Source organism: Phalacrocorax carbo, chromosome 7 (assembly GCF_963921805.1).
Source record: "Phalacrocorax carbo chromosome 7, bPhaCar2.1, whole genome shotgun sequence".
Lineage (NCBI taxonomy): Eukaryota > Metazoa > Chordata > Aves > Suliformes > Phalacrocoracidae > Phalacrocorax > Phalacrocorax carbo.
Window position 1 is genome coordinate 34,238,489 of NC_087519.1, and position 19,784 is coordinate 34,258,272.

At 39.8% G+C, this 19,784-nt stretch overlaps 1 protein-coding gene across 1 annotated transcript in view; it reads right to left on the bottom strand.

Moving 5' to 3' along the window:
- Positions 1–2,726: 2,726 nt before the first annotated feature.
- The window catches only part of FARSB (phenylalanyl-tRNA synthetase subunit beta), a 39,354-nt gene continuing 22,296 nt past the window's right edge, over positions 2,727–19,784 (bottom strand). Inside the window, exons 16-17 of the mRNA XM_064457363.1 lie at positions 18,079–18,231; positions 2,727–3,000 (exon numbers count right to left, since the gene is read on the bottom strand). Coding sequence (XP_064313433.1) covers positions 2,849–3,000; positions 18,079–18,231 — 305 coding nt within the window. The 3' untranslated portion in view covers positions 2,727–2,848. The remainder of the gene's footprint in view (positions 3,001–18,078; positions 18,232–19,784) is intronic.

Here is a 19,784-nt window from a genome sequence, read left to right on the forward strand (position 1 = left end):
GCTGCCTCAGGGGTTCTGCTGTTTGGAAAAGCACCTTTGCAGGACCAAAGCACAGCAAAGACAAACCCAAGAGTCAGTATTCCTGTCCAGCTGAAATGAACCCAGCAGTCGCCCAGACAGCACATTAAAACAGGCTTTGACCTCGCCACCACCAGTTCCTCAGCCTTTTGTGCTGGCGTTCAGATCCCGAGCGATGACCCAGTACCCACAGCCAGCAGGAACAGGCCAACAGTAATCAATAATTGGGGATCACTAGTGAAAAAGCCAACTTGTGATTCTTCCTTAAAGTTCAAAAGATGTTAAAAAATTGCTTGAACGTGATCACCATCAGCAGACAGTTTCCTTTGCCGGAGACCATAGCTACACCAAAGGGTAAAAGCAAAATTGTAATGCTCACGGTGGCGCTCTCTAGCGCAAAGCTGTGGGCTATAGACCTTGATTAGTGAACACAGCTATGAGCAAGCTGTAAATATCAGATAACTGGTTTGGGGCTACAAAAGACAACGCACTGCAATAAATATGCTAAATTTGTATGAAGAGTTCTGCTCATCAGGATTCACAGCTAATCTTGAGCACAGCACTACAGCAAAGCTTGAATGTCAGAGCTACAGCAGCCTCTGCGAGGCTGCTGGGACCATGTCTTAGCTGTGGGAGGGGTTGGTGGCGCTGAAGAGGCTTTTTGACCTTTCTCTCCATTCTCTTCCTCTACTTCTAGCAAGTAACACCACTTGCTCGGGACAGAGCTAATGCCCTGCTTGTGGAGCACTTAGCTGCCGACACACAGGCAAATGGTATGAAAAAGAAGACCTGATCCCTAAAAGCCTCACAACACATACCACTGCAGCTCAAGCCCTTAGTCCCAGCCTAATCTGGTCTTTACACTCAAACGACAGTAAATTCACAAGAGAATTGGGACACCCAAAGAGTAGAAAAAATCTTGTATAGAGAAATATAGTTAGTGCATGCAAACATGCCCGTCCTCTGCTGAAATGCAAATCTGTCTTATTGTCGTCCTAATCCCCGTGCATGACACACTAATAAACAGGGGGTTTTAATACTTACCATCTGCGTTACAGATTGCTTCCCACACTGTGAGCTTGCTTGGTTACAGTTGTGTAAGCATCACGGGGAGATATATCCTGAAACGACAAGCTGGCTAATCCCTTGGGAGACTTTAAAATGTGAGCTGCAGTTTTCTCACTCTCCGTGGGCACTGGAGTCAGTCGTGCAACGTATGGCAATAGCTATATTCTCATTTCACATCTGTCATGCAGAGATAATTAAAATCTACACTTCCATCTGAGGGGAACCGTAGGGTTTCCAGATGGGTAACTGTAGTGCATTTTTCATACTGGATTAACACTTGCACCAAAAAGCCTTGCCTGTTGCCCTCCCACCTGTTAAGATTACCAACAGGGCTACCATTGAAAAGCCATCGTGGGTTCAGCAACATGGTACTGTGCAGACATGCAGCTCATAAAACTATGAGCTTACCTTACCCTCACCTTTGCATCTCTCTTTTTGCTGAGCCAGTAATTGTAACACCCTTCTCCAGCATCACCCAGATGTCCACCCTTGGAAAGTCCCCTCCTGGGATCAGGGGAGGTCTGGCTCTCACAACAGAAATAAGCCACAGTGTATTGGCCTAATGCAAAATACTCGCTATTGTTAGCCTGCAACATTAGCAATGGTTATAATATTGCAACTGAGGGATAGCCAGCTTCATTAGCAAGCTAGTGAAGAGTCTGCTTCAGTGTACGGAGCTGGCCACCCACTCAGTGACATTACAGCAGGAGGGATGTATTGGGCATCACCGTGCTGGATGGAGCGTCTCAGTTTACCAGATAGCAGAGGCACAATGCGCCAGGCTGTAGCAGAACTGCTGATGGAAAGCCACCTAGAGGAAAAGCCTAACTTGTGAGAGGTTTTCAGAAATAGTCAGGGGCAAAACTGCAAGAAAATTAGACCTGTCTGAAAGCTGCATGGTCACTGCTGTGCAGCTGAGAGTCAGAAAGCCACTGGTGGGGCTGTGCGAGTGCAGCAGGACCACGCTAACTTCTGCAGACAATCTGCCAGCCTCAGTCAGACACAGGCTTTGATATTTTTCAGCTCTTCATGCAAAAGACCACTGGCATATGCTCTTAAATGCATTTCCCCAATTCGGTTTGGAGCTTCAAAACCCACTAGGCTTACTTCAACCATGAAAAAATTTAATTCCGCCCCCTCCCTTTTCTGAATTTAGAATGATAGAGGTTCAACAGTTATGTCTGGAGTAGGGAAGCAGATATTACACATAGCTTGCTTACAAAATAGCTCTGGTTTTCATGAAAGGAGTTTATTTTCCTCCCCCAGCCATTGATGAGCACATGACAACCGTACAGAATAAAAGCTCAACTCCTTAGTTCTGCTCACATTCACTCAACATTTGCTCTAATCAATTATCTTATTTCATGCAATAAGAAAAGAATGAGATTCCTGTTACGCAGCCATAATCAGTTACAGTATGAAGCTGTGTCTGTGGAACATTTCTGATTTTGAAAACTAATCATGTGCTCTGCCATTACATTTCTCTTGTAAAACACTGGGCTTTTACCCAACTTCTTTCTCTACCCCTCCCCCCCGCCCAAAATATCGACGGCATGGTCTAGTCCGAGATGCCACATTCTTACCCTGCAGAAGCTAGCCAAATTGCACTGTAAAGAACATATTTATCCAGGGAGCCAGACTCTGTTTTTCTAGTTTATTGGAATATAAAAGTGTAACCAGATGCCCATCACAGAGAAAGACAGAAGAGCAGAGGGTGCTGCATGTGACAGTGGATGGCTGTAGGAGGATAACAGGCCTGTCTTCACATGAAGGGTTCAATATTGATCTCTAGGGCAGAGCATGGCATGGTGAGCTCAAACTTGGTGATAACATCGGGGTGTAGGACTCCAAGTTTCCCAACACTTTGACCTTTGGCAAAGATCTCAGCACAGCGACCAGGAAAGAAAGCAGAGCCTGTAAAGAAAGTGAGAGAAAAATCAATATTTCTCCAGGCCAAAGAAGTCAATAGGCATTTAACATGGAGAACAAAGCTCTCAGTATTAAACCCTTCTCTGTGCTGAGATGCTAAGAAGGGGCTCTCGCTTTTTTGCATTAACAGTTGTCATGATTGATAGAGAATGAGGAAACACTCTGAGTTAAAAATAAAATGTGAAGCCCTAAGCATGGGCATTTTTCACACTCCAGTTGTTTTGACTAAGTTATTCCTGTAATAGAAATTAGCACAGATAGGTCGAGTCAGAGGGCTACTGAAATGAAGAACTTTTGCAGGCTTTAGGTGATTTAACACCTGAATGCTTCCCACCTTACTCTGTTTAAGGAAATAAAGCTCGCTGTCATCTATGGGGTAAGTAGGCATGTCACGCTTGATTACATGTCACATAATTAGAAACAACCTACATTCCTCATCTGGAGAAGAGATTTTAAGCATTTTCATATACACTGTAAAACTGTGGAACAATGAACAACTCAAAGGAAGTTGAAGATCCTCTTCCTCTTACCTCAAATGAAGCCCCAAGTTTTAGATGTTATTTGGCAGGTTAGAAAAAAAAAAAAAAAAATAGTCGAATTGCCCATGAAGAACTTGGAGGAGCTGTGCAGACTTTTTCATGGAAAGCTTTTCCTCCTTTCCTACCCGGGAACCTACCTGTGGGTGGTGGCTACACCAGCAATATATTCAAGCTTGTCTATAGCAGCTACACTTGCATATTTTTGTCTCTGTCCTGAGGTGAGTGGCATTTTGACCTGATAGCCCTTTAAAAGACAAAACCAAACCAAACCAGCAAGCTGCTCCTTCTGAAGCCACCTCTTTCATAACAAGTGTGTGGAAGCAAGGCTCAGTGCGGAGGACCTCCAGTGGATAGTGCTGCAGAAAATGCTGTGGACTCAAAGGAGGAAAGGGGAGAGGATGAAACAAGGCCACTGAACCCTACAGATCCTCCTGTTGAAAGCTGCCTCCGCCATGTTTTTAAAGCTACTGCCCTTGCAGAAAGGGAAGGGCTCTTTACTAGATTTCTGCTCAGAAGTTAAACAAGTCATCAGGGACAATGTCGGGGACCAGTCAGCTTCCCTGCCCTCATTCCTTGCTCTGCATCTTTATCTCAATAGGCTGACCTCCAACAAAGCACCTTCTACAAGAAGAGCTGGTTGTTGGGTATGTGTGAGGTTGCATCGGTGCAGATGAGAAAAATCCCTGCTCTACTTGCTTCTGTGCTCATATGAAGACAACAGCTGAGGAGCTGCTTCCAGTCCTGCTCCCTGCATGCTCCCGACGTGGCACTCAGCCCTTCAGCATCCTCCGCATCCTGAAAGGAGCGCAAGAATCTCCTAATGGCAACTTACTCTTTGGTTGCTCCAAATGCTATTTAAGGTTCAAGATCAGCCCAGGACATTTTACTGTGTTTACAAGTAGCTATTTAAAAAAGGCAATAAAGGGCCAAATTAACCTCAAACCTCAGGAACATTTTCATGACACACTGATCACTAGTGGTCAAGCCCAGAGATACATTCTTTGCCAGCTCCCCAGTGGAAATAGTTCGTTTAAGAAGTGTCTCCTGTGAGGTCTGTAGCCATAACTTGTGGCTACAAGAATAAGAACAGCAATTAGTTCTTTTTCTTGACCAACTTGCTGCAAGTGCAAATTAACTTAAATGTGTATTTCAATTCTGGCTGCCTTGTGAAATCTGATGGCTGCAGTAAATGACCACAGTAACATTACCTAAAGGCTGTTTTTAAAAATATTCAGAACCAGTATCTTTTAAATCCTCCAGTTCCAGTCTTAGCTACGAGCGCAAACCAATTACTTACAGGGGACATACAAAAGTGAAATTATGTTACTGGCACATGACTCTAGCCAAACAGGCACTTGCCACTGCCAAGCTGCACTCTTCAAAACAAGAGTTAAAATAGAACTTGACGAAACAAATTTAGAAAAGAAACAAATGCCACACATACAGATCACTCTGCAGATTGTGGGTGAAAACATACCCTAAAAATAAAGTACCCTTGTAGTTAGTGGTAAAGACTTTCCTATCTGTGAATAAAGCTGGTATTGTACCAAGGATATGAGCAGCACACAGTGACATTCTTTTAGAAACTTGACTGTGAACTTAAACTGGCACAAGAGCAAGAACCAAGCAGGAGTTAATAATGTTGGCATGGTACCCCACTATAAAATATAGGGAAAAAAGAGCTTTGACAATATGGTTAGTTAGAAAGCTGTGAGTCTGACTTGCCTCTTCTGAGCTGCCTTGTGTGTAACCTTGGGAAAGTTACTTTATCTTCTTGCACATCTAGCCCCAATTATATCATGGGACTTAACTGTTTTTAAACTTCTTGTAGACATCTGCACGGGGTCTAAAATAACACTGCACTCATTCAATCTACCAAAGGCAGTTTCCAGGATCCATGCCACTTCCCATTGTGTGAACAATTTTGTGTTTTCAGGCACAAGAAATGCTCTGCTATCCAGGCATCACCAGTTGTTGGTCTCCCAGTCAGAAGTTAGGCAGAGGTTGACAGGCGCAGAGGAACTTGAAGCCTTACCTGACCCTTACATCTACCACTACTGACCCTCACTAGAAGGTTAACTTCAGTAGAAGTTCCTTTGCATTTAACTAAATAATATACATTTGTGATAAATTTTGAAAACTGATAGCAATTCATGACACTATATCGGAAACTATGAAATGGCTTACTGATTATGGCATAAAGCAAAGAGTTATGTTAGCTAGAATCTTAACACTGCTAAAATTTATCCCTTCTTAGAGTGAGCTTCCAGCACAGCTTCATAACACAAGTGAACTGAATCCGTGAATCACCTCTGCGAAAAGGGAGGTGGTGGCTTTCCACCTGGAGAGGGGAGGAGAGTGGGACATGCTGTTGTTTTGGCTGAAGCCCTTACCACGGAACCATACATTCAGCGTGGCTCTGAATACGCTGTGCTAGGCCACAGATTAGGCATTCGGCCACATTCTCCAGGTCATATGCAGCAACTGATGCTGGACCATGATGTTATTTATTTTACTTTGCGCTGCCTTGCAGTGAAGAGGTACGTAGATAATTAATATTAAGTGGGAACATTTAACTCCCCAAAGTGCAGAAAGCAGGACCTTCACATCACCCCTCCATTATAGTTAAGCTAACCCTGAAATGTTCGTTACTTCACAGCGCAACCGCTAGCGTGCCTGGTGCTTTGCAGACATGGCACTTTCAGGGTGTAATTCTGTGACTGGAGAGATCAGACAATAAGCAAATAAAAATGAAAGAAGCTGTCAAAAGCTTTAGAGTCCCCATCTGTCCAGCTAACACTTGGCTCTTGCACCAAAGAAACATGAGCTGAGGAATAGATTTACAGAGAGTTTATGAACTCTGGTTAATAATGAAACTATTATTATGATAATCAGCTGCACTACAGAATGCTTTGAAGTATATTCCTGCCTGCCAAAGGGGCCTCCAGACTGCATCCCACAGATGGGGGGCGATCTAATGTCTTCCTCATCTTAGTGACTCTCCCTTTGACCACACATGTGGTATGGGAAGGAAGTTGCCTCATGCCTGATACTGGGTGCTGTTGGTCCATGTATCTCTGCCAGGGCATCAGAATTTGGAGCAATTGTAAATTTCAGATCAAAAAATTCAGACATTGGAAGGGAAGCACATAAAGGAAAAAAAAACTCAGACAAAACATTAAAAACCTGAGCAGAAAGGGGGGAAAACCGAAAGGAGCATTTTGCAGCCAGGAGGATTGCTTTTACTGAGGGACTAACCACAACGAGAAAAGGAGACCTGAGCTGGAGGAAACTCACTGTGCTGAAGACAAGCCATAGTTGCAGGAGGGCCTGAGCAACCTACAGAGCAGGACAGCTAAACTAATGATTTCATTAAAATAACCAGGAAACAAAAGCAAGGATTTTTTTCCCCCTGATTTGTGTGTTTCTTATATTATTAAATAGATAGCAATGGTGTTTTGGATTTGTAGCAAAGGTTGTGTTATGGACTGGACTATCATGTCAACTCGAAATAAAGCACAAAAATTTAGAGTGTGAATCAAGGCTGTATGAAAGACGTGTCTATGCTCCTTGTGCATATGGGGAATCAGCAAAAAATGCACCCATCTTGTTTGAATATATAACACCATAAGCTGAAGCCCAGTGCTCTTAAGCTTCAGTAAAGTCTTGATGCCAAAAGGAGTCCAAAGGGTGCCTTCCTGGAAAAGTTAGTAGCTGTGACCTGCAGATTTTGAGCGGGAGTTCAAAGTTGACAACAGAGATTGTCCTACCTGCATGTAATATCATCAAGAATGCTATGGTTGTGAAAAGCATGGTCTTCTTGAAGAAAGCTTTAACTAGTCAAGAAGCAGTCACCAAAGCACACCTGGAGGCACCATTATCAGTGGGTGTGCCAGGAAGGGACTGTGTTTGCTGCTAGTGCAATTATATTGAAAGGCTGCTCTTGTAGGTCTAGTTCGTTGGACCATCAATTATATTGAGCGCCAAAATTAATTTTTAAAATGTAGTTTACTGTATCATCCCTTTTAAGGATAACAGATTTATCACTCTTGATAAAGTTAATCCTTTCTGCTCTGCACACAAACAGTACTTCATAAAATTCACCTTGAAATCTAGTCAGAGATTGTGTTGTCCTTGCTGATAGAGACCTATACAGTGCCAGAGGAAGCCAGAAGGTCTAGCAATGGAAATCTACCTCTTAATATGTCAACATTATAACTGGTAGTTATGAGAAGGGGTGGGGTGAAACACAATATGCATTCCTAAAGAAGAGATACCAAAGCCAGCCATGTCTTATGCTGACATACTACACGCAAGCAAAAGACAAAAGCTACTTCTCGTGGCTGCAAGTAAGAATTTCCAATGTTCAGTGATGTAGAAATAATACCTTTAATTAAAGCTTCTGTAGCATGTCCTCAAAAATCTGTAATTGCCTCTGTGTATTCAGGCAACAGGGCCACTTTGATTGCTTTGGGGTAATTCTTTGGCCAATAATCCAGTGGAGCATGTAGTCTTTAGCGCATTTTCTGGCTAATTGACCCTCAAAGAGCTCTGAGTTCCCTGCACTCTTTGTTGTCAAACACCTTGCACAGTTTCTTTTCTCTACCTTACTCTCCCTCCTTTTCAAAAAGAAATAGATTAAAGCAGTATTATAGGCCTACAGTTGCACTAAGCCTTCAAACCCACTCGTTTGTTCCTATAATTTGAAGGAACATCGGAAGCTGAAGCTTAAGAAGGTGATAGAGCAGAGCTCATCTGGCCTCCGAAGTCTTTCATCTTAATTCTCTATTCCCTTAGTCACTCCAGCTGCCCTTTCACTACTTCATCCTGACTCACCTGGTGAAGTATTTTACCTGTGCTACATTGGATGGAATTTAGTTTTGTGAGGCTAGATATTGTTTTTCTTTTTAGGATCAGGTTCTTCACAATTTTGATGAATTCCTTCTTTTAGCAGATACGCCCAAATGCAAAGTCACAGGACACTATCAGACCAGTCAGTATTTTAAAAGGCAACTAACTGCCTTTTCTTGCCCATGTATGCAGTGCAGTCAGGCTCCCAGAACCTTCTGCAAAGCAACAGCACCCTCAAAATCCAGTCTCGTCATGGGATGATTTACCTTCAGCTAATTTTTAAAACCACAGACATCTCAAAACTTGCATGATTTTTAGAACATATTAAGAGACCAGTTGCTCTTTTAAGTTGCACGTTGTCAGCAGTTTTCCCGCCTATACTCTCATGCCCAGAAAAACCGTATGTTGGGATCAGTGGGATATTTATTAACGTCAGTTTCCTGGTTTGTGCCAGAACAACATCCACTCCCCAGATCACACCTAACTGTAATAACACATCAGGAAATTCAAATCAGTACAATCAAATTTAAGGTAAGTGCCTTAGATTTATTCCCCCCAAGAAAATAATTAGTGCTTGAAAAGATGGCAGAAGAAATATCTGTATTATATGAATGAATATGTCCTCTGTCTAAAGGACATATTTAATTTTGGTTTCTTCCTCGGTTTTTTGAAAAGCCTCCACATACAGGGCATAGCAGAAGAGGGTGAAGGGACAATCAAATTATTTACTTGGACTAGTACACTGGATATCCAAAACCAGAGCTGTATATTAGAGTCCCTGTGCAGGCAATGAGGCTAGGGAATACAGAGAATCATCCACAAATTTGCAGTGGCCAGTCAACTAATCATCTTCTCGTGTTACAACTAAGTCAATGGCTGCATTTTAATTAACTTGTATCCTAGGGAGGGTGTGAGGAAAAACTAACTCTTCTATGTTATAAGAACCTTCATATACAGCTCTAGAACTGAATATATTCTCTTCTGTATTTGACCATATTAAAGACTATTTAGGGATCAATGATATTGTTTTACAAACACAAATTTACAATACACTGTAACCAGTGTGGAAATAATAGTAACACTGCTTGGGTCCAGAGTCAACTGTTGCTGGCCATGCTGAAGTGTACTGCAGTGATGACTGGGGGATTGGTATAGCTAGCAATCTCTTTCCTTCATTTGCCTTGAGAACAGAGACCAACGCAGACTTTTAGGCTAGGTTTATTTTTCATTCTTGCTGTAGAGTGTCCCAGGAGCTTTAAGAGAGAATGTTTGGTGTTGCTGGATGTGAGGAAGTGGTTCAAGAATGTAATAGGTTTGGAGCTTCTCTCTATTTCCCTGTGTTATTCTCAGGATTACAGCAGCGTCAGACACTTACGGTTATTTGGGTAAAAGCACTGTGTTCCTGCCTTTCCTAATGGAAGGTAATATTTGGGTGGATGCTGAGGCTAAGGCATTTTGGGTCACTGATCTGGGTAACAGGATTTCATGTATTCAGTGCTGGAATATCAGGGTGGTCACTTCAATAATGTGTACAGAAAACTTAAGTAGGAAACCTTGAAAGAAATCTATCAAATTCTGTGTATTTTTCTAGAAATCAGTATTTGTGTATAAAGCTCAATAAATTTGCATTTATGTGAAACAGCAACTATACACTGAACTTCACCTATGTAACGGTAACTCTACAGTGCAGCTAATCTTTGCTTTTAGTCCAGTTTTATCTGATTTATCCAGACTTATTTGAAATGTTATACTTCATCCTGTCTAAAAGTCACAAACCTAAGCCGATACTGTCGCAGCTCTTTATAAAATTACAGAATTCCTAATCCCAAATAAAGCTTTAAGATGTCTTGCTACTTCACTTGAGTTAGAGAACACAAAGCTTTGAATATTAAAAAACTTCATTTCTTACTGTTCTATGACTGTTTTTACCCCTCTTTAGATATCTAAAGGAATAATTAATCCTTGCAAACATCAGAATCTGTCTGAAACTAGGAAACAATAAACCATATTCTTCATGGTAGTGGGTATAACACACTCTGTGTACGCACAGTAAGGCAGCAGGTTTTAGCTTTTAGGCTCTGCTTTCATACAAGCGTTAGAGAATAACAAAAACCAGCACTAAGTCAGTCTGAGAGTCTACTTTAGTATGTTGTATTTAGTTTACATGTTGTTTATTCACTTCACCTCCTAGACCAAGCTGTCCTCCCCTCCCAATGACTTGACATTACTTGCTGAGACAAATAACAGCCACCTGATGTTATGCTTTCACAGCTACCACATTTCATGCCTTTTAGAACATGACTCGACAAACTAGCATGGAATAATACATAATTAAACGATGAATCTCAGCAGTCACTGGAACCGTTAATCACTTTAGCAATTAAGATTTCTGTTGCAAACCAACGCCCTGTGGCCAAAGCACATGGCTGCACCGCTAGGAACATAAATGCTTGAACTGTGAGTTCAAGTTCAAATTCGGCATAAATGCCGAATGTGAGCCAGCCCAGCCCAGAACAAAGCTGGGTCTACAACAGATATGGCTATATGTCTTCTGGACCCAAAGAAGGAAGATCTGTGCCCGGCACATGTACTGGGTTCATTCTGCACTAGCTCACCATTTCTTTGCTATCTACTGCTTTCTAATACATACTACTTCTTGAGGCATCCCTAATCTGTCAGAATAAAATGTAATGGGAAGAAAACCATTGTAATCTTCATTAGTCTGTACTTGCAAGAAGAGGAATATGAGAAGTTAGCTTGTGTGTCTTTACAAGTTGATTTGATGCCCCTCCCTAAAATATTTTTGCAGTTACCATAGATTTTTCCTCCCACTATTATATGATAGGAAACATACTTCTAAATGAGTCAATTCAAAGGAGTTTCTCTTCTGAAATAATATTCTGAATTTGAGAAACAAATATGTTCTTTGTTCTTTTATTGAACTTCTTAATTTCATATGTGGGCAAAAAGCGTGTCAAACATAATTTGGTGATGAAAGTTTAAAAGACATGGAAGTCTAAGCCTGTCAAACCTTTTATTATCCTGTGCAGTGCTAAAATAATGTACTTTTCCACTACCTGATATATCTTTTTTGGTTTTTTGGATGAGGTTTGTGAAAACAGATTATATTTGAAGGGTGTTGGGAAGGAACATTTAAAAAAAAACTTTCGGACGAGGAACTGAAATGACCACAGGAATGGAAAAAGCCCTCCTCAGACTCACTTCTGATAGCCTCTTTTTTCATAATAAAGATCAACTGTATAACAGAGAGCTAATGAAATGAGACTTACTTCCAGAAACAAACTATGGGTTTTGCCACAAACTGTTTCAGTGTTGCTTGGCATAACTGCATCACTTGTAACAGCAAGACACCTCTGAGATGTCCTGTGGTACACTGTGCTGTCAAATTTTGATAAATCAGGTGTATCTGGAGAAACTCCAGACACTGTAGACTCCCTCTTTGGCCAATTAAATAATGTAAGTGACTTGCCATGTTCATATCTTTGCCAGGCACCTCCTTGGATGTTAAAATGGTTACAACAAAATTTGAGGCATCACCATTGGTGTGGGAAGATACTTGATAAGACAGAAATAAACTTGGCATAAGTTTGTAGGGATTTAGTTCCTATAAATCTGAAGTCCTGTATTTACAGGAAGGAAGTAAAGAGCGGACATAATAGTCAATTAAAGGGACATTACGTGAGTAGCCACACCCATTTTATTAGATAATTTCATTTTGAGTTGTTAGAACTGTAGTTCCTCACTGAACTAAGCTCCCTTGATGCTGCAGGGGAAATTGCTCAATAGAAAAGCATGAGAAATTAATTAGTAATTCACTAGATCTCAAAGCAGTGGCCAATGCTGGAAAAGCCACAAGCACTAGTGACAAACATGCAGTTTTGCAAGATGTCTTATAATTAAGCCATTGTAATGATAAGCACTGGAACTCCTGAAACCCCTTGCAGAATTAGGGTAATACATTTAAAAGTACTAAAATCAGTCAGATTTTTTTAAAAAATCCTTACTTCTTAGTGTTGTTAATTCATGAAGCTGACTGGGGTGGCGGTGGGGAGGGAAAATAAACAGAAAAATAGGAGTGATAGGAGTGGGAGATCTTCAAGAACGATAAATGAGTAGTACTAGTTTCACAACAAAAACTGGGAACATTTTCGGCTAAAACGCTGCCCATATTTAGTGCTGAAGTGGAAGTGGCCAAAATCAGAAAAGCTACTTACAGACAAAAATGAGAAATGAATTGCACTTCATAAAATGTAATTAATAACAGTGGCTCAAAATTAATCATGGAAACCGATTAAATTAGGAAAGATTAATGACTGGCAGCAGTAAAGACAGCATTAGACAGATTTTTGAGAATACTGGAAACAAATTGTAGGTAGAGTACTTTCAACTGCTAATAACACTGGTTAACTTTTTAATGTTAGAAATGTGGAACTTTTTAATAAATATTTCTTTTCACCCAGGGGAAAAAGGGTATTCTTGAATATAATAAGGTGTCTTCCAGTTCACTAAAAAAATGAAGAATATGTTCAGTTACATCTACCGGGACTAGGATGTTTCTGAAATGGTAGGAGTCTCAGGCACCAAAATTCTGGTGTAACTCTCAAAGCAAATATCCTGCCTGCCGCTGTTAACTGACAGTAACAATACAGGGAATTCTATAGTACTAGAAAAATGTTAATGTGGTGCCAGTACTCCAAGGTGGGTGGGTGATCTAGACTGATCCCGGGTGAGAAAAAAATTATTTGGGAATTGGCAAATGTGAAATTCAGAGGACCTGAATACAGCTGATTACTAGCTGATATGTTTTTATTGGAAACAGATGTTGTCAAATCTGATTATAGTCTTTCAAATAACAAGTTTGGTAGATAAATACAAGTATGCAACTGCACCTATAAAGTATCTGGTTTTGAATACCAAAGAAATGGATTAAGAATTGACATCTTCTAGTATGTCACAAATTATTCTTGGAGGCTTCACAGTAAAATTGGCTCATTTCCTTTAGTTATTTATGAGTAAATAGACAATTATTGACATTCATGAATGATGCAACGGCTGCCAAGTCAGGCAACTGAAAGGCCAGGTTTCCCATTAAGAGGAATCAAGCTCCAGTTCCTTAAAATAAAACAGGTATTAATAATGCCAAGTTCAGCATGGGTACTAAACATCTATGTATATTACGGTCTCCCAATTTAAACTGATTACCAGAGATAGATGCTGGGGTTCAATTCTATACATGTAATTCGGAATGAGTCCCAGACTTCCCGCCTCGTGTCTTGTGAATTGAGGTTCACAGTCTAAATCTTTTAAAGTTGTTTGTTGTATAATTATCATCATAAAAGCAAATGTTTACTGATGTTCTTAGTTATGGAGGTAACTATTACACCCCTAATTTCACAGCTAAGCCTTACTAAATGAGAAACTATTACTGTGATTTACTGTGGAATTAAAATTTTCTACACTTTACCACACCTTTCATTTAATTAAATAAGGGCAGTAAAAAGAAGGGAGTGCAATTTCCTTTTTTTTTTTTTTTTTTTTCTGGAAGACAACTGTCGGTTACTGAAGGAAACAAGACTTAGTATGCATTTATTAAGTACACATTTATTTTGAACACAAATGGGCTGACTTCCCAGCTTTACTAAGCTGTTGATTACCTTAAAAGAATGAATGGCATGAATACTTACTTAAAAAAAAATAAAATCAAGAGTTATCTGGAATTCAGAAGAATCAATAATGTACTAAAAAGTAGCTAATTTCACAAGCTCGCACGCTTCAGGGACTGTTTATTTTCACATGAATGAATGCTATTTCTTCAAATATCAATTTTGCCCTGCAAAGCAATATTGATGCACAGATTTACCATAAAGATTTTCTGTGAACCTGTCAAATTGCTTCATTTTCATAAAATATGGATATTATTTTCCCTTTTAAAACAGTTTGTGCCCAATTAACTTCCATTTGCAAAGTACAGAGACTCTCAGAAGGTACCGCAGAACCAGGGTTTCTTTCCTTAAGTAAGGACCAGTCATCCTAAATGTTATCATGCGAGCGAGGATAATTACACCTTACACCTCACACCACTCCTTTGAAGACTTCAGTATAGAATCCCCTGTCACTATTTACTAAGCCCTTTTTAAAAATTCTTTTTAGCTTACGAAGGACTTTACTATGGACCCAAATCCCATGATTAACATCACCTCCTGTGATCATGGTCCTGATTTCTGGAAGAAAATAGTCATCACAGATGGTCATCTAGAAGCACAAGATGACCAAAATGTTACTGAAAACACACATTCCTACAGAGATTAAAACTTGAAATTAAGAATATCTTCCAATATAATTATCAGAATGCTTCCTAATTTTCAATTCAAGGGAATATAAACCAATGAAAGTGAACTCAAAAATGAATAATTTTATTAAATACAATTACCTGACAATATATGACTAGTTGGGTCTTTTAACCTGTATTTTTATTGTTTAAAAAAATCTGATTTTTATTTTGTTTACCTCCGAATCATATGCATCCATACTGATCTTTAAATTTTACTAATGGTATGGAACTGGCTAAAATTTCAAGAGTTTTATGCAAACGTTTTTATTATGGAGCACACTCAGATTTGAAGATTGATGCAATAATTGCACTCTTTTCAATCTATGTTTGATTACGGATGCCTATGCTATAAAACAAAGAAAAAGCCAAAATGCTTTTCGAGGCCAGTAATTGTAGGGTTCACTGAAATATTTAAAAGAATTCCACTGTATGCATTTTAGATCAGTGGGTAGCATTTCAGAGTTCTGTCTTTAAAACTTTATAATTTTGTATATTTAGTGGTAATAAAAAAATTATTCCATTAGTAACTTTAAGAAAATGAAAGCATTGAGTGCCAAATGTGTGTTGAAATCCTTGAATTCAGTCACTCAAACCCTTCTCTTCCTTAAGGCTGCTCTAAACAGCTCTTCTCCCTTTATTACCCAGCTCAGATTACACCAAAGCGTAGTGCAAAGGCCAGGGGAACATCACAATTTCACCCGTATTTTCTAGCATCTGTACTTTTTTCACAGGTGTTGCTATAAAGGCAAAAAGGCTCTGACCTTAAGGTCAAATCACAGGGCACTTAGGTGTTGGTAGAACAGAAGGAGCTTAAATAACCATGATTTGCACATATGGACCAAAGAGGACTGTAGTACAGGCATTTCATTTTTCAAAGTGATTTTGGAAGAGGCAAATATGTGCCCAATCCACGTCTGTTTGTTCGTTGTTGCTCATTTAAAACATTTTTTTCCCTGTATTGTTTTCCAACAATCACTGGAACCATTTTAATCAGTTACACAAGGAATAAACCCCTGCCTTCACACTGTGTTGCTTACTAGTCTCAAGTTTTGCTTAAGATCACATACAGAGAAAGTATCTAGGATCTTTCTAAATCGGAGTCACAGGATAAACCCATTTCTCACTGTACAAATTCTAATTTGGCACAGGCAATAAAAAAGCGTGCTCCATAAAGATACATCTAAAAACCCATGCCACGTGTAATGTCCTGATTTAAAACCTCTGAAGTAACTTGCACTGTTCTTCTGAATTATTTCAGTATGCTGCAGTCTCTGAAGATGTTACAGGATCTTTTTTTTAATTAATCAATTGACCTTTCTCCATCATCTGCCGACATTTTCCCTCTCACACATGCTTAATTGACAGATTGTGAAGCAAGTTAAAACAAAACAAAACAAAACAAAACACCACCCAATACTAAACAAAATCTTCCAACCATTTCTGCAGCCCAGGCCTTATAAGTAAGTTGGTGCAGTGACACAGCATTCACTGTGGCACTAGAGTATCAGCCACCTGCATTGTTACCAAGGTTAAATTCCAATGTCAGGAGAACTGTAAGGAACCTACGTGCCATCCCAGGAGAGTTTCTAAACCACTGGTAAAATTAGTAGATACCTTTTTTTTTTTTTTTTTTGTCTACAGCCAAAAGCCACAAACTGCTTCTAATATATTGCATATGACAGGGCATAATCCATCCTTTACACTAAATGCATTGTGGAGTAATGTAATGGGAATGCAGGGATTTTGAATGGGCATTACAAATCCCACAGCATCAGGAATACTAAACAGCACTAGTATATACAAATAACTTCTTCACTGTGTTAGGATTATTCTTGGAGATTTTTTTTCCACTATGGTACAGAATATAAAACACTTGCAAGTATTTTCAGTACTAATTACTTATTAACTTACTAAAGCAAACTCTTGATACATCTGCTCAAAAACAAGCTACAGAAGTATTTTGAAAAGGAATCTAACAGTTTGGTTTGTCTTCAGTGGCAGCTGAGTACCCAGCTCCTAGAAGCTACTCTAACCCCGACACCCTACCCTCCTTCCAAATAAGAAGCTTTGCTGTTACCTGTTCTGTGCTTGGTAGAACTAGAGCAAGAAGTACAATTGTTTAAATGTTTCTCTGGTCAACCTGGGAATCCTATTAATATTCTAATAAACCCTTTGTGAGTCTGCGTAAATACTGAGCAAAATACTGCTTTGTCAAAAAACAGGAGAGAGGGAAAAAAAAGTGTCAATATATGACACAAACGTGCATTAAAGTGCTAGGAGACCAGCTGAAGTGTCATCTTTGGCATCTTGGCAGAACACTGCAAAACAGGGAGACATCTAACAATTTTTCATTAAAGTTTTATGAATAGGTAAGCTCGGGAACTCTGTCAGAGCTGCTTGTTCGAGTAAGTGCAGAATGGAGGCGCTTCTTCAGGCTGAGTCAAAGTGAGTCAGTGTCTCGTATCTCTGAATACCAACGCATGATGTATAAGTAGAATCGTAGCTGCTAACCCTGCAGTCTTGCTTTTCTATACTCTATTTACTACATTGTTATTTTAGGTAGCAGAATAGATTAGTTGCTGATGCTTGCTCTCTTGCATGAGCCTACGCTCTGTCAATGAAGTAATGGGGTCAGCCCGCTTGCTTTCCCTTATGTGCGTATGCACATACACAGAGGAGATCTTGCACTTAAGGATGTTATTTTTAATTCATGTGCAGCTCGTCCTGTATGGAGAAGGAAGAGGGCTGTTATACAAATACATGCCTAAGCAGCAGGCTCAGTCTCAAAGAGAGCAGGTCTTTGAATAAAAGATATATAGGGCATATATGTTCATATGAATATATAAATAAAAGGTACATATAAATAGAAGCTACAGATAAAATTATAAACTAAAAGATCCGGTGTAAAAAGTTGTCTTTTCCAGCTACTGTGAGGCAAAGAGAATGCAGTGGGTACTTGGTGTATTCATCAATTCAGTGAATTCCTACCTACCCTTGCAATCAGCACATTAATTCATTATAAACAGCCCATTAAGTTCACGGCATATGTTTTACTATAAGTCTCCTTAAAAATCTGTCAACTCTGATTTATATAAAACTACTCGGAACAGCTCACAGAAAGACAGCAAGCCTGATTTACTATCTGCGAATGCAGTTTTAATGCCTTTTCACTTATACCACAGTGTGATAGTGTATATACAATAATAATATTATTCATTCTTAGTGCCTACTGCTGAGAACCACAAATTCATCTCAGATTGTAGCGGAACATTTGAGCTCCAGAACAACCTCTGCTGTACCCTGCAGCTCTGATTTCCTTACCTTCAGTTGCCTTGATTGTGTATCCATTCTCTTCATTTGGTGGTACTTCCAGAAGCTGCATGACCCTGTCCAGCAAACCATGGATAATCTCAAACCCAGGGCTCTTGTTGTAATAAACTGCACAGAAATGCCTGTAGTTTCTTGCACCTACATCTGAGGAAGAAGGAAACAATTACATTATCTGGAAAATTTTATCATGGTTTTAATCTTGCCTTTTGCATCAATTTTCTTCTGCTGTACTGTGAGGCACTTGTGGCTGAAAGGACAAATAAGTATGTAAAAGGGCTTCTCTGACACACTTGTCATAAAATCTGAGGAAATAACGGGATTTCTTCAACCCACTGGACTTTCACAGACAGAACTGTAAAGAAAGATTTAAAGTATTGCATGCCTTGAGCAGGAAAGGCTTGTTAAATACAAGTATCTTCTACAGAGTGACAGGTACCAAGTGTATAGTTAAGTGTTAAAGAAATTAAAAGCAGGCTAGCCAAAATGTAAATACTCAGTAAGCATCAGGAAACTTGTGATGTTGGTGTGAAAACAAAGTATTTATAGGACTTGGTTGCAGACTAACTACCAGTACAGAACAACTAGCCCATAACTTGAAATGAGTAATAATGTTAGCACAGCGATCTGTGAAAAGAACTAAATTCACACAGGTTTCCAAATCACAACTGACGCTTTTCATGATCACGTTGGACATCCCCAAACCCAAGTGACTGTGAAAAACGCGCTGTGTTTCACAACCTCAAGACTGTGACATGAGTGTCTCCCACTTTGGGCAGTTCTTTAAGTCAAAACCTTGCCTTCTCCCTGCTCTAAGATTTTTCTTACATTATTGATTTCATCAAAATATTTTTTTTTAAACTTTGTAATATGATGTTATACTTGTACCTTTAGGCTACACCGTGGCAATATACACTCTCTAGGACCACTGTTGCCTACTTCAAAGCTTTACTCACTATGGATTTCAACATTTCCACTTTTTGAGAGGAATGATCTAGGAACAGATTAACAAATCTGTTGTCAAAGCTGCCAATTAGTAGCAGTAAAATTCAAAATACTGATTAATGTAGTGAACTTCTTTATTGCTCTCAGGTCTTTACCTTCCTGAGGTTAAAGTGCAAGCATGTGTTCAGCAAGGTTGGCAAAGGGCAAAGTTTGCCGAAACCAGGGAAGGACTCTCTGTGTGACTGTCCTCTTCTTCTGGACATTTACGTGCTTTGAAAGCATGTGAAGTATAGACACTGCATTTCAGTTTGGTCCACACCTGCAGTTCTGAAGGAAATCTCCTGATTACTCTTCCCACTTACCATGCTTCTGTTCACACTGTAAAGCAACCCTGCAGCATATAAACCAGAGCCCTTTCAGTTGCAAGTCAAGTCAGGGCAGGTGTTCCAGAAGGGCGCCTAAATAGCTTCAACCACTCAAGGGCATTCAGCACACATAATCAGACTAGAGCTAGTCAAAAGGACCAACTAAATGCATGTAGCACAGACTGAGAGCCATCAGCTGATCCCTGAGCTGATCTATACTGCACTGCTTTGTGATATTGACATACAGTGCAGTAAGTTACAGCCAGGTGTTCATGCACAGATTTCTTCCCTTTCTAGAGAGTCCTCTGGCGTCTGTGGTCTCCTAGTTGCTCATGTCTAGATGGGCATTCTCATATTTACCTCTTCCACTTAATGATGGTTAGATATGGG